The sequence below is a fragment of the Typopeltis vanoorti genome, chromosome 24, assembly GCF_054136105.1.
Source record: "Typopeltis vanoorti isolate ZY-2024b chromosome 24, IOZ_Tvanoo_1.0, whole genome shotgun sequence".
In the NCBI taxonomy this organism is placed as follows: domain Eukaryota; kingdom Metazoa; phylum Arthropoda; class Arachnida; order Uropygi; family Thelyphonidae; genus Typopeltis; species Typopeltis vanoorti.
In genome coordinates, this window is record NC_143572.1 from 46,089,475 (window position 1) to 46,105,386 (window position 15,912).

At 34.6% G+C, this 15,912-nt stretch overlaps 1 protein-coding gene across 1 annotated transcript in view; it reads left to right on the forward strand.

The window, feature by feature from the left end:
• The window catches only part of LOC150093153 (uncharacterized), a 76,762-nt gene extending 60,991 nt beyond the window's left edge, over positions 1 to 15,771 (forward strand). Inside the window, exons 7-8 of the mRNA XM_090413749.1 lie at positions 3,860 to 4,154; positions 14,742 to 15,771. Coding sequence (XP_090269875.1) covers positions 3,860 to 4,154; positions 14,742 to 14,823 — 377 coding nt within the window. The 3' untranslated portion in view covers positions 14,824 to 15,771. The remainder of the gene's footprint in view (positions 1 to 3,859; positions 4,155 to 14,741) is intronic.
• The last annotated feature ends 141 nt before the right edge of the window (positions 15,772 to 15,912 follow it).

A 15,912-nucleotide genomic window follows, 5' to 3' on the forward strand; every position in this document is an offset into this window, starting at 1 on the left:
AAGCTGGCCTTGGTATGCTTTCTTCTTATTCAGGACTGCTTCTTTAACATTTTTGTGTCCACCATGGAGTGATAAATTTTCTATCCTTGCATACAACCTTACCACATGCTTCTCTGGCTGAATCAGTCTGTTTTCTTCAGGGTTTGGTTCTTGTTTTCAAAGTATTTCATTTTTTTTTTTTTTAATAGTATTTGAGTATATAGTTCACCTCTGAAAGACTGTTCAACTTTTGATTTGTTTTTAAGCTTTCTTACACACTGTTGTTTCCAGTATGAAATGCAGGTTTACCCTTTTGAAAACTAAATTATCACTTCCAATTTCAAATCCTCTGTATAGTGTTATCCTGAACCAGTAGGAAAATTTCACTGTCAACAATAACATAGACAATGAGACTTCCTATTCCTTGCATCATCTCTCCATTTGAATTTGCACACATTTTTATGTTGGAACATGTTATTAAGAATTATTCCATATCCTGAACAGAAATCCAGCAGGTACTTACCATTATTATTAGCTTGACTTTTTTTTTTTTTCAAATTTTTGCCAAACATTTGTATATGTCTGATAATCATTTCCTTCTCTGGTGTTTACATCTTCAAAAGGACTCTCCTACCCCTTTTCCTTTCTCATTGTCAGCTGCCTTGTCTGATGCCTCAAAATATACCTCCACTTCTTTCTCAGTAGAAACTTCTGTTGGACCATAGGCATAAGTCTCATTGTTCATTCCCTATTCTGATATTTGCCCATATCATTCTATTTGATATTGCCTGCCATTGAAGATTATTCTCATATTTGGTATTTAATACTATAGCTACCTCTTAGTCTTTTATTTGATTCTTTGCCTAAATATGACATCTTGTATTTGTTGCTCAGAAAGATCTCACCATTTTTTTTCTTCTGTTTCAGTAGCATCTGTTATGTCAGTCTGGTACTTATCCATTTTTTTCTACTAGTTTGATTTCTTTTCCATTGATGTTTCTTATGTTGATTGTGCCAATCTTCAACTCTACTGATGTTGAGTTCGGATTTGTTCTTGTAGCAGACTGTTTGCCGTTCGCTCTGATTATCTGAATGAGAGCAATGGGGGACATCGTTTAACTGGACGATGTCCCAGCCAGCATGAACTCAGTCATGTTTTGTCATTTTGCATTATATGATTGGTATTAGTTTAAGCTAATAAGAATACAGATACCTAACAGCGTGCACAATGAGTAGGTGAGAATTGGGCATTAGATCAAAAGTCCTGGTTGGTTCTTCACATTCCTTAAAAGGCTATGTGGAGATCTCCTCTTAGTTATCAAGCTTTAACCCTTAACACCTCAATAGAGTCCCTTCCCTGTGTGACCTATTACGTCCATGATTAACTTTCTGTTGAATAAATTATCATGCAGATGTTTTTTATTTTAAGATTTTGCAAGTAATTCAGTTCAGTTCAATTTTATTTTATTAAATTGTTTTATAAGTTGAAGTTTGATAATTCTGTCAACAAACTGAAAGTAAGTTTTAGACAATATGCAAAGATGTGACTGAAAATACTAATGGAATATCTTTATTGTCAACAAAATTTTCAGGCAAATCTCATGCCTGTCTTATGTGCTAGTATTTCTACTAGTACAGAAGGGATGATGTGCATGATAGAATATTTACTAGAATAGAATAGTTAAATTTTTGCAACTATGGTGTAGTAGTGTATAATGGTAGGCTTTGTCTGATCCTCCATCAGAATCTAATAGGCTTAAGCTAGGAAAGGATAATTCATTTTGTCCTAGACAAAATTAGCACTGACCACAGCTTTCTGTGGTCTGTGCTAATTCACCTTTAGGATTATATTCACAGGGTTTCTATTTCTTTTGTAGGAACTCTTGAAGAAAGAATATCCAGACTTCTACGCATTGCAGGAATACATCTAGTGTTTCATGCACTATGCAGTTTTGTTTCCTTTTGTAAGATTGAAATCTGCCTATTCTTTTTTACATGGATTCTGTTTTTTTGGTGTGTGTGTGAGAGAGATTTATTAATCCAGTGACATTATAATTTGTCTTTTATTGTAATGGGATATTGGTCTTGTGGACAGGATCCCCCTCCACAGGGAGTGCTCTGACTCCAAGTATGATGACAGTTTCTCTCTGCAAGCTGCTATATTTGGACTCGCTCCACATACAAGAGTAAGAAGCAGCAATATTATTCACCAGCTGGTTGTGGATCCTCCCGAAGAGTTATTAACAGGCTTGGTCCCACGTACAGTCTAGCGACTGGCCTGCAGAAAATGCTTTACTGCTGTACCATTGAAAGAAGGGAGATAGTGGTGGTGCCTCTCTAATTAATTACATGGAGGAGAGCATGCTCAGCAAGTCTGTCCCCCTGAAACTCATATGAATCAGAAAGGACAGCAATTAGAGATCCTATTCCTGAAGCAAAACATGACAATAGCTGCTTCACACCACTATTAAGTGGGGCACTGGTGTATCACTGGTCATTGAAAGTTATCTACCATCCAGAGGTATAATTGGCATTTTCTCCAACTAGGGAAGATATATTTGAGGGTTGCAATACCTTCCAGAATCAGTGTTTGTAGAAACACACCATACTACAGAAAGGTGGAGTTGATTTGACTGAGAGAGGCTATATATTGTGTGTCATCAGCCTACTCATGACCTATTGCCACTGTTATTTATTTATTGATTTTAGTTCAGTAGATTGTAGATTTAAAGATAAAAATAGAATTTATATCTATTTGGTTGTAGCAGACATGTCTGCTACATGTCTTTCCAGCATTTCTTGGTGGAAGACCGCTTAATTTCACTTTATATCCATAACTCATTACCAACTAACCTTTCTTCTATTTTTGTATATGTACATAACCAATGTTAATAGCTGCTTCTTTCTTATGGATGAGTTGATGATCCAAGTTGCATTTAAAATTGCATTAGTTATTTAATAGAGACATCAGCATTAAACATACTATATTTTTTTAATAACAGCTTCACATATAGGAGTAATAAATTATATTTAATTTTCTCTTACATATGAAGCCATTATTAAAAAAAATAGTAAAACTGCCATGTTTTAGAAAAACCTGATCCATAAAATAACTAAGATATATAATAAAGATGTAATATAATAAGTCAGTCAGTATTGACAATACTCTTTGGGTTGGAAAGATCTAGGTTCAAATCCCATCTAGGATGGAAAGAATCTTTATCAGGACTTTTGAAGTGAAGGTTAGTTAGTTGGTCTCATATGGAGGTGATAAGATTTTCTTCTCTAGGAACTTGGGGTTTTCATCTCACAAAACAGGCATTAGTCAGAAGAAACATGCAATTTACAGACATAGTAGACAATACAGATAGGATTAACCACCTATTATAAATAGTAAGTAGGTTTCTAAGATGCCAGGTAACTTCATCATGACAAGCCATTGAGCCTAACACAAAGGAAGGATGAGATGTAAAATAAATCCTTATCATAATAAAATGTGTGGTAAGGTTGTGCACTGCATACTAACAACTATACAATATTTTTGTTCTGTTTAGTTTGTTATAGGTGTACCTAGAATGGATGAGTCCAAATATCATTTGAACTGGCAGATGTAGATAGGTGTATGATCAATATAATAAAAAGAGGCACATTCCTATAATGATTATAATCATTATGTAAATTTTGCATTTTTCAGTATGATTTATTAATTTTATCATATTCCTGGCATTGGGACAAATGAAATTTGTCCCAATGCCAGGAATATGATAAGGACATTTCTTGGATATAATAGTGGACTATTATATCTCTACTTCAGGTCATAAAAAGCTGCTGATTGTTATTCATCAAGGTTTTGCTAATGCAGATTTGTTTTAAATTTCAGGTGCTGATCCTTCTGTTTATTGGTTTAGTCAAGAACCAGCCAATGTAAACAGAAACATGTCATCTGTCAGCAGAATTAAAAATAAAGACCCTGGCAATAAAACTGTCTTTGATCTTAAAGCTAGTCTATCAAAAAAATTGCCTTACAAACCTTATTCTGGGCCTTTAAAACCATTCACTCCAATACCACCTGCAACACCAGTTTCCAAAGTTGGCCATTATGTTCATCCTCGCATGCAAAAATCTTGTATACCTGTTGCAGACCCTTCAGTTAATAAGTTGACCATGAGGTTAAGGTAAGTAATGCTACTTGATATGGTCATCCTATATTTATTCATAGTTTAACATTACATGTAAAACGATGTGCATTGGTAGTTATTCATGTTGAATTTTTATGTATTGACTTGTAAACCATTCATGAACAAAGATAACTGATAATTTAGTAAGCTGCTGATATTTTCTGGATTTCAAACCATCATCCAGAGCAAGCTTGTCAAAGAACACAAGACCTTCATAATCAGGTGAATGCAGAAGCATAATTTTCAAAATTGTAATGGACTAAAAAACTAACATCTTCTGTCACCTTCTAGTTATGGATTTAAGGCGGTTTACAGCTTTTGGACTGAATGGGGGGGGGAATCATTGAGTAAACTATATATGGGTATAGTATGCCCACGCTTTGAGATCTCCACTTGGAAACTTGCCAAGAATAGTCGATTCATGCTGAAGGAGAGAAAGAAATGAAGGACGTACGAATTGGTCGCCAACACGCGAAATCACGTGCTTTATAGCTAAATTTTTCCACCTGTTATACAAGCAACATAGTTAACTACAATGATCATGAAACAGAAGTTAATTTTCCAATGTGTAATAATAAACAACTCATCCTGCAATACGGATTGATTACCCTATTATCGGAATGGATTCTCCTCTTTGTGACATGCGCAGAAGTGTCGAAAGATCTAATCGGTGGGCGAACTATAACCACCATTATGGGTGTAGATGTGGCTATGCACTAGATAGTGACTGAAGAACTTTTATAAGGACATTCCAGCTGAATGCAAGTTAATTATGTGAAGATTGCAAGTATTTTCAAAGCATAAGCAATTAACATACATAATATAAATAACTAATACTTGCCTTACAGTGTTAGTTATTTCTGTTATTCCAACCAACCCAACACAAATGAGCGTGGAAGTTGTATCTCCTGGAATAGGTAACAATATAATGGCATTACCAAAATTGATCATTAGGAATTAAATGTCATACTTCATATCGATATGGTATTTCTTGTAGAAAGTTTTTCACTAGGTTAAAAAGTAAATTTTACTTGCAAAGAAGTTTATATTGTTTAATCCTTTACCCAAGTGTAAGCAAACCGATGAGGCCTCAAGGTTGAAACCTGTCAGAATAGTGACCCTTCCCTTAATGCATAACAATAAACACATCCCAAGGAAGTGTGCTGTGCATTATGGAATACTGAGGCGATTGATATGAAGTCAACAGCCTCTATATGCATGTAGCCTAGTCTTGAATATACTTCATGTGCAACCTTTTGTTTACTTACACTTGGGTAAAAGATTAAATAAGAATGTAATTTCTTGGTAAGTATAATTTAATTTATGGCATTTCTTAGTATCTACATTGATTAAAATGCATATAGAAAAAAATAGTAGCAAACTGAAAAAAAAAAAAATCTCACTGACTAAAGTGTAAAGAGAATGGAAATTCTCTTTACACTTTACATTTGGTGCTTATGGTGAGAATAATGCAATGCTGCATATGGACTAATTAGTAGATGAGATCCACAGTTAATATTGAATAAAGAAAAGTAGTATAAAGTGATTTCCTAAATGATGTTTTATTTAGAAAATCATCATCATCAAATTCCTGACATCTACCCTCAAGGGGTGTAGAGGACATGAAAAATTTACATCATTACTAACTTCCTGTCTACAATTTTCCTTGAAATCAATCTGTTACCTGTCAGGACTTCAACATTATCAGAGCTTATATTCTATCTTCTAAGGAACTTTTTACTGTATCAATCCACCTATATCTTGGTCTTCCTCTGGGTCTTTTTCCTGGCAACTTGGCAGAGAACACTTGTTTTGCTAATCTTTCCTCTCCCATTCTGTTTAAGTGACCATACCTGAATGTGTTACCTCAGATTAGCAGAGCTAATCTCAGGTAACACATTCCTGGATTCTCTAATTCCTGGATGCTGACAATGTCAAGTTCTTTCCTAATATCCTCATGTTTAATATGATATTCTCATACCTGCAGTCTCTAGTCTTCGGTCAAGTGTTTTGCTTCTGACCCAGCTCCCAGATGCATAAGTTAAAATTAGTTTGAACACTGTCATGTATACAGCTAATTTTTTTCTTATTCCATATAAATGAATTCAGTTGACTTCCTGCCATACCAGCTTTGTTGATTCTGGTATGGCAGGATCTTTTTCTGTTGTCTATTTCCATATTTTAATTTACCATCTTCACTAAAAATCGTGCCTAAGTAGCTGAAATGTTTTACTTGTTGTATAGGTTCTCCATTCACAATGCAGTTGATATTTTCAGTGCTGCCTATTTTCATTGTCTTTGCCTTGTTATTGCTGACCTTTATATACAGGGTGTTCGGGATAAATTTGACAGTTTCGTAAGGAAAAAGAAAATCTTCTTTGTATCTATTAAATTTAATGAATTGACAAAAAAACATTACAGGCAGAGTTAATTACAATACTATCAACAAGATTTACTCAAAATAACCACCATTAGCATCGATCACAGCTTCAATTCTGCTTCGGAACCTCGAACAAGCTGATGCTACAGTCTCCCTGGGAAGGGCCGCAAAAACTGTTTTAATTTTATCCATTAACTGGGCTTTTGTATTACTGGAAGTGCGATTGGTGTCTTTTTCAACTGCACCCCATACAAAATAATCCATGGGGTTAAGGTCTGGGGAGTTTGGAGGCCAAACATTTGGACTGGTGAAGTCGTAGAAATTTTCAGACAACCATTTTTGACTTTTCCCAGAGGTGTGGCAAGGGGCCGAATCCTGCTGCCATACATACGGCCTACCATTGGCTACCCTTGTTATCCAGGGCTTGACTACAGTTAGCAACTCCACGAACAAAGCCCGAATTCCAATGCCAGGGTTCTTCAACACCTGTTCCTGCAGATTTGCGAGGAATTCTGCTGTACGAACGCAATCAGATCGTCTGCTAGGGATCTTTCTTCTTGCTACATCCTCGTAGTCACCATTGCAAGTCTCTAGTTCATGCCTGATTGTTTTTACTGTATTCAGGGAGCATTGGGCAGCAGTCGTAATATCCTTATTTTGATGGCGGGCACGAATCATCATGATACAAGTTATTCTCTTCCATGATTCAGGTGGGTTCCAGCTATCCATCCTTTCTGACATCTTGTATATGAATGAAGAAGGGTCCAAACTTTTAAATGAAGAGAAGTGTGTGTTAATACATGTAACTTACGGAAAAATATAATTAATTATAAATATGTCAAATTTATCCCTAACACCCTGTATATCTATTACAACAGTTATTCAATTTAGTCAGGGAATCTTGCAGACTTGTAGTGAATTTATTTAGAAGTATAACATCATCTGCACAAAGCAAAGAGCTGACATTAACATCTCTAATTTTGATATCGGGTTGAATACCACTTTCTTTCATAATGTGATCCATATAGATTATGAATAACAGAGGGGGTAATGTACATCCTTGTCTGACACTAGATTTAGCATTAAACCATCTTCCTATACTTCCTTCAATTCTAACTGCTGACTTAGAATTTCTTGATATAATGCCCCGCTGACACCATTCAACTGTAGCATTTTGAATAGCTTCTCTCTTAGCACCTTGTCATATGCCTTTTCCAGATCCACAAAACTTAAATACAGATCTTTCTTATATTGCCATGATTTCTCAACTATTTGTTGTAAAGTGAAGATCTGATTCTGACAGCCTCTATTTGGCTTGAATCCAGCTTGTTCTTCGCCAAGCTTCTCTTCCACAATCCTTCTCAACCGTTTCTCAAGTATACTTGCATATATCTTACCAGGAACCCTCAGTAACAAAATGCCTCTGTAATTCTCACATTCAGTTTTATTTCCCTTTTTATATATGGGTACTATGAGAGCTCTGCTCCAATCATCTGGAATTTGTCCCTCTGTCCAGGCCTTCTGAACTATGCAGTGCAGCCACTGTAAGACTCTTATACCTCCATACTTGAGCATTTCTGGTCGAATATCATCTACTCCTGCTGTCTTTCCACATTTCAAGCCTCTGATGGCTTTTTCTACTTCAAGTATGGATATGTATTCCTGACTGCATGCCTGGTCAGTGTTTTTTATCACTGTGCTGTCATCACTGCTTGTTTCATTTAGCAGTTTTTCAAAGTAATTACTCCATACTTCAAGGATATCTCTTTCTCCAGTTTTCATATCATCTTTATCATTTCTAATTCTTTTTACAACACTTTCCTTCATTTCTGAGCTTCTTCAACAACCTCTACAATATCTTGCCACCTTCTTGATATTTATTTTCTATGTTTTTACCAGAGTCTTCCCATGACTTTTATTTAGCTAGTTTTACATTTGTCTTTCTGTATTCTCTAAGAGCACAGGATGACTTACTTGCCAGGAACTTTCAATATACTTTCTTCTTTTCCTTAACTGCCTCTTTATCTTCATGAATCCACCATGGAATTCTGATTTTCTTTTTTTGCAGATTACTACCTCAACACATGCCTCTCTGGCTGAATTAATCAGTTTTCTTTAGGGTTTGCCACTGAATCTCCAAGGTTTAGTTAGTATTTTCAAACTCTTTTGAATGATGATTGTGTATTTTAGTTTACACTTTATCTCTGAAAGCTGCTCAACTTTTATTCATTTTAAAACTTTCTTACATTTATCCTGCTCAAAACTAAATGGTGATAATTTCCTATTTCACATCCTCTGTATATACTCTTGGTTCTGAACCAGTCAAAAACCATCACTGTTGATAAATCTCATAGTCAATGAGACTTTTCTTACTTGCATCTTCTCTTCATGTGAATTTGTGCACATTTTTTATGTTGGAATATGGTGTTAATAATAATTGCTCCATATCCTGAGCAGAAATCTAATGCGTACTTACCATTTATTATTAGCTTTGGTCTTTTCTCCAAATTTTCCTCAAACATTCTTATATGTCTGGTAATCATTTCCTATGCTGCTGTTCAGATCTCCAAGAAGGACTAACTTTTCCTCTTTCATTGTGTCAGCTGCCTTCTCTAATGTCTCAAAATATATTCCTCCATTTCTTCCTTGTTTGAATCTTCTGCAACCATGAACACAAATAAGTATTGTTGTCCAGTTCCCCATTCTGATATTAGCCCACATCACTCTACTTGATATTTCCTGCCATTCAAGAAGATTATCCTCATATTTAGTGTTTAATAGTATAGCTACGCCTTCTTTTCCCTGATTGTTATTTCCTGAATATAAAATCTTGTATTTGTTGCTTAGAAAGATCTTGCCTGTTTTTTTGTCTTCTTTGTTTCAGTAACACCTATTATGTCAATCCGGTACTTATCCAATTCTTCTCCTAGTTCCATTTCTTTTCCATTGATGCTTCTTATGTTGATGGTGCCAATCTTTATCTCTGCTGATGTGGAGTTGGAGTTGGATTGAACATGAATTAAATTTACTTTGGAGACAGGGAAAAAACAACAAATTTTCCTTTTTTAGATATTCTACCCTTTGTTCACCATCAGGTAAAATATTTATTTTCATTTATTGAAAGCCCACTTTCAATGGACGCTATATTCAATAGCAATCAGCTCGCCATCTATCACAGAAGACTGGAATTATAAAAACTTTACTGTGACAATCTCGTACTATTTTTTTCTATACTTCAACTATTACAGCAGAAACTCTTAAACATCAAACTCAGTGGTTTCTCAGAAAGGATTATGCAACAGCTTTTTAATTCTTATAATCTTAACTCAAATAACAATGAAGCAGTACGTCCAGTTTTAATTCCTTACATTTCTGCCATCTTAGAACCCATTTCCAGAATTCTTAAGGAGTACAGTTTAGTGGCTACTCTTCCTATCCACAAATTATTACCATTGTTTCCGTCTCTAAAAACTAAATCGCCTTCTCTAGCTCTCCCTGGCATTTACCAAGTTCCTTGTGTGAGAACACCGACCCTTGTCATCATTCTTACTTTGGACAAACTGGATGCTCTGCAGAAAAGAGAATACACAAACACCAGTTTTAAAGTAGCAACAGTAAATATGAAACATCTGGCTAGGCACAGCATGGAATAGATACAGACCACAGCATCCTATGATCTGAAATGTGATTACTTCATCAATGTCGGTATAAATCTGAATATTTGTTTAAAGAAAGCACTGAGGCCTTACTTCACATTCCAAACTTAAGTTGCAGAAAGATTCAATTGACTACAATTCAGTTGTAGTCAATTGAATTGACTGCATGTTTCTAAAATATGGGAAAGTCTTAATTCAATTGCACCAATTTTTTTAAAATAGTTAATTATCAATATTGCAATATTTCCTAATATTTTACCGTTGCATTGTTTTATGTATAACATCACGCTGCCTTTACTTTTTCAAATCAATCCATTGTTCATGTTCTACTTATAGTTCACTATTGTTGCCACTGGTAATAGCCTGTAATATTCAGGCTGAAATATATGGCCTTAAATAAATAGTATTACTTATGCCTTGTGTTTTTCCATGTTAATTGAAGAAATTTGCCATTTTCACTAAAATTGTGCCTAAATAGTTGAAATGCCTTACTTACTCTTGTAAGTTCTCTATTGAGAATGCAGTTTGTTTTTTATTTTTCTGCCTATTTGCATCATTTTTTTTTATTGCTGATACAGTGATAAAAGCAGTTATTCAGTTAATATTTACTGCAGTATTCAATTTAGATAAAGAATCCTGAAGATGTACTATATTTATTTGGAGTATAACACTGGTAAAGAGAGTATAAAGTAAAGTGAGTTTAATATCTCCAATTTTTTATATCATGTTTAATGCCACTTTCTTTCATAATATGTTTTGTATAGATGTGAATAAATATGGAGATAGTATGCACCCTTGTCTTATACCTGATTTTACGTCAAACCTGTTTGTTATACTTCCTTCATTTCTAGCTAGTGACATACAACTCTTAATTCTAGATATACACTGCTTGGAAAGAAGTCAATGGATACCCCATGGGCAAGGTGTATTATGCCATGTAACAAGTCACGTGTTTGTAACCAGTATAGATTGGAGGAATATGATGCTCCTAAGTTATTGCAACTGTGTCTGGGTGAAATGGCTGCATGAAGAGAACTAACTGTGTTTGAAAGAGACGTTATGATAGGATGCCATGTTGCAGGCCTATCTGTTTGACAAACTGGGCCATCCCAGGTCAACAATTAGTGATACCATACTGAGATGGAATCACAGAGTGCTTCAAGTGCTACCTACAGTGGATGACACTGCACACTCATCCAAAGTGAACATACAGTATTACGAAGGATAATATGTAAAAAAATAAATAAAACAGCCATTCGTTGGCTGACATGTTGAATGCAGAGTTTCAGGCATTGACTGGAACATGTGCCCTACGTTATCGTAAACAAACATGAAGTATTGTCTTCAGTGGTGATAACAGAGTGTACAGTGGGACTTGGAAAGCTGAGCGACGAATCATTCTACACCGTCCAAGCATTTGGACGGGCATAGGTGTGTGCCCAGTGAACGTCTCTTACCAGAGTCCATAACCCCGACTATGAAATTTGTAGATGGTGGTGTGATAGTGTGGTCCTATTTTTCTGGTTTGACCTTGGACCTTTTGTGTTGCCATGAATATTGAATTCAGAGAGGTATCTGAACATTACGGACAATGCAATGCTTCCTACTTTGTGGCATTTCTACGGAACTGACTATTGTCTCTTCCGGCAAGACAATACACCGTGTCATAAGGCTGCTGCTTCTGTAACTGCATTGTTTGTGGATATGAACATCGTCACACTTGAATGGTCTCCACAGAGTCCTGATCTCAACCCTATTGTACATATGTGGAATGAACTGGAACCTCAAGTGAGGTCAACAGATGTCTGCACCACAGAACTTCATTACATGCCTACAGGAAGAATGGTCCAAAATACCTATTGATCACTATCATACAGTTGTGGAGAGTATGCTCTGTAGGATTGCTGTAGTCATCGCAGCGAAAAGAGGTCTTGCATCTTATTAAGGTGGGTACCATGGCTGTTTGTTCCTCACACTATGGTATCCCTTACTTTTTTCAAAGCAGTGTATGTACCCATTTGTTTCATATAACAGTAGTTTGAATAGCTTTTCTCTTACCACCATAATTATATATGCTTCATACTTATCAAATATTTAAATACAGATGCTTATAATTTATGTGATTTGTTGACATAAATTTGGCAATACAAAACTCCAGTGGTAGAGTCTAACTTGTTCTTCCCAAATATTCTCTGTCACTCTGGGTATTGTTTTGTATATGTCACATATCTGCCAGGAGCTTGCTTGATTGTGTAATGTCCCTTCTGCTCTGGACATGTTTGGGCATTTTTACACATTCGGCAATATGTATGTATGTCCGTGCGGTTAGCCTAGTGGCTGTGCACTTCGTAACCATATGCCTGGGGAAGGAGTATCCTAGGTTCGATTCCCGTTGGTGACGTGAGGAACTGAAAGATCTTCCTCGGCCATAGCCAAGTTAGCCGGTCTTGGGCATGGACAGTAGGGTTTTCCCCCAGTTTATCCTGGGGTTTTTTCATCCCACAAAGCAGGCAAAACGGCCTTGAGAACTCAACGCTACAGGACATAGGATACCGGGGGGTGGGGGGCGGTAAGGCTTGACCACCTTATCCTGTGAACGGTTTGAGGTCCGATGATTAATAAACCCTCGACACCACAAGGTAAAAGGAAGATGAGATGATATGTGATGTACCAATTTCAAATTTTCACTAGAATTTTCATATAAAACTAATATTTGTGAACTGTCTTAATAGTATAGCTACACCTTTTTAGAAATTGAAAAATACAAAAAAAGGTATAGAATTTCTCTTAATCATTGGTGAATTATGACTACAAAGCAAAGTTATCTGAAAGCTAAACGAAAGCAAACTTTGCTTTCTCTAGAAAGCTAGAAAGCACACAATATGTTGAGTGCCCTAGGTCTTCCAAATTATGTGTGACTACCATAAAACTTTAGTTTCATTTTTGAGCATGTATGATTGAATATTATCTAGTCCTGCTGGACTAGATAATATTCAATTTCAGTTTTCAAATGCCATTTTCTATCTGAAGTATTGTTGCATTCCTCTTTATTATTTGCTAACATTGTTCTGTCACTGGAAAGCGTTTTGATTTGTTTTATTTTTAAAACTTTCATACATGCTTTTCTTTTCGATGTGATGTTCACTTTTTATCCTGCTGTAAACAAATTTTAATCACTTATTTCAAATTCCCTAGGAATCGGTATGAAAATATCATTATCAGCAATGTCTTTCTTTTTTTTTTCATGTATTATCTTCATGTGAATTTGTGCACATCTTTATTGATTAGTCTGCTAACCTGTTAATAATGAGTAATCTATATCTTGATCAGAAATCCAGCATGTACGATATCTTCATGAATCTTGGTTACTCAACAGGAACACACACACACCAAAAAGTGTAGTTCACAAGTGGAAAATAAATTTATGAAGAAGAAGAAGAACAACTTTTTGTTCAGGCCCATTAAGCCAACATTTCCTTCATTGCTTATGCTTTTTGATAACATGGCTTCCATTTTGATGAAGTTCATTTATCATCCTTTCAATAAGAAATGGATATAACTTGCACATCATTTACAGTTGAAATTAATTTTAATTAAACTCATCTTTTAAGTCCAACCTGATTTAAAGAACTCGATAAAAAAAATTATATTCTTGTGTTAATTCTATATCCAAGCATAGCTTCCTGTCTAGTCTACTTGTATGTAGAGATGGTTGACTTCACATCATTTGCCTTGAGTTCACACCATGGGTTCGTTATGCAGGCCTTTATTGAGATCTCATCAGTGGGAACCAGATGCAAGATACCATGGTTAAATCAATGCAGAAGTCATATTTTTCATATAAAAGTAGAAAAAAAAAAGGTGCATCACCTTTATTATTTTCTCTGGATGAGATAGTTGTGGAAAGTTTTACTGCTTGGTTACAATATATACTTATACTTGACAAGAAACTATAATCTTGTTTTAATACTATATCCAGGCATAAGGGTAAGCATGAAGTAACTTCACAACTAATCTGCTTGGATATAGTGGCAATTGACTACACATCACTTGCTGTATTATTCCATAATGTAAAAACATTATGGGAAGGATCAATTTTTGCATTATGGGATACTAAGGCAAATGATGTAAAGTCAATTGCCTCTATATGCAAGGGAATTGGTTGTGGAATTACTTCATGCGTACACTTGAATACAGGATTAAAAGAATATAATTTCTTGTCAAGTAACTAATACATTGTAACTAAGTGAAAAAAAATTTCCACAATTGTAGTATAATTAGCTCTTAGCCAATATGTACAAATAGTTGACTGACTGTATGAATACATAACTACCATATTTGCCGGCATATAAGATGCACTTTTTTTCTTTGAAAATAGTCTGAAAAACAGGGTGCGTCTTATAGACCAGTGTGCCTTATATGCCTGCAAATATGGTAATTATTTCACTAATTCATTTATTTTAAATTGGTAAAATAAATTGAAACTGAGATTAATTCTTTCAGATTTTTACATAATAGCATAACATTTTGGAAATTTGTTTCTTTCAGGGAAAGAAACAGAGATGCTTTAAAGGGAGTAAGGCAAAATAAACGGTTTGAGTTGCAGATGAAGCTCAGAGGAATAGTTTAATATACCTTTTTTATTTTTATTTTTTTTTTTATAACTCAACCTTTTATATGGAATATGGAAGGTTAAACAATAAATTCAGAGTACCATGTGTGTAGGAGAGCTTTTTGTAAGAATGTAGAAATTTGATCAGCTTCATCTGCTTTTATTTGATATCAACTAAAACTTTTAAATAAAGGACAGTGCTAAAATACTTCTAATTTAGGCTGATTCTCTTATACTGTACTTGGCCATTTTTGAGATTCTTTCGTAATATTTCACAGGTTTTGAAGAAATATTTATAATACAATATTTCAGAAAAACAATTCTGAATGAACTTGTTAAAAATAATGCAGTAATTTCATTGTATTGCAGAACATTTCTTGGTTAATGAAAAAATATACCCCAATTTAAATAAATTACAGAAATAAATACACATTGGATTTATGAGTAGCTTATTAAAATAAGCTTCTGTTGTATGGGTTATCAGCTGAAGTGTGATCAGTTTTTAGAAGAGTTTGAATTAGTAATAATTTGCAGATACCTTTTTATTAAATTTGTAATAATAATTGTTGTGGATTAGATTGATATTCAGATTATTTTAATTTGGTTTAATTTTGTCCAGTTTATAATACAGTCAGAAAGAAGAAAAGATACTCCATTGAAAAAAGTGAATTGCTTGTCATCTGCAATTTTTGCACTTGAGTGACTATTTTATCATTATTTTTAGAGATATTGTAAATTTCCTCTGAAATCTAAAATGTTGCCTTGGCATAACTCAGGTGCTGCTAGTAAGTTCCAGCTATATTGTGTAGATTTATTACAAAAATTTTTACTAGGTTTACATTATTTTGTTATTTAAAAAAATAAACATTAGTGACTTTTTTTGTAAAGCCTGCATTTACATTATAGCACACATTGTGTAAACTGTGTAGTAATATTGTACATTTCAAAATAAAGTATATAACCACATTTTATTTTCGTCAGACTTAAAAAAAAAAAAAAAATTTGCCATTCATTTTTAAATTCCATTTTTAATCCAAAGGTAGTGTATATATATTAACCATCCAAATGTCCACATGGATGAAATATATTGATCATCTTTGACTTTGT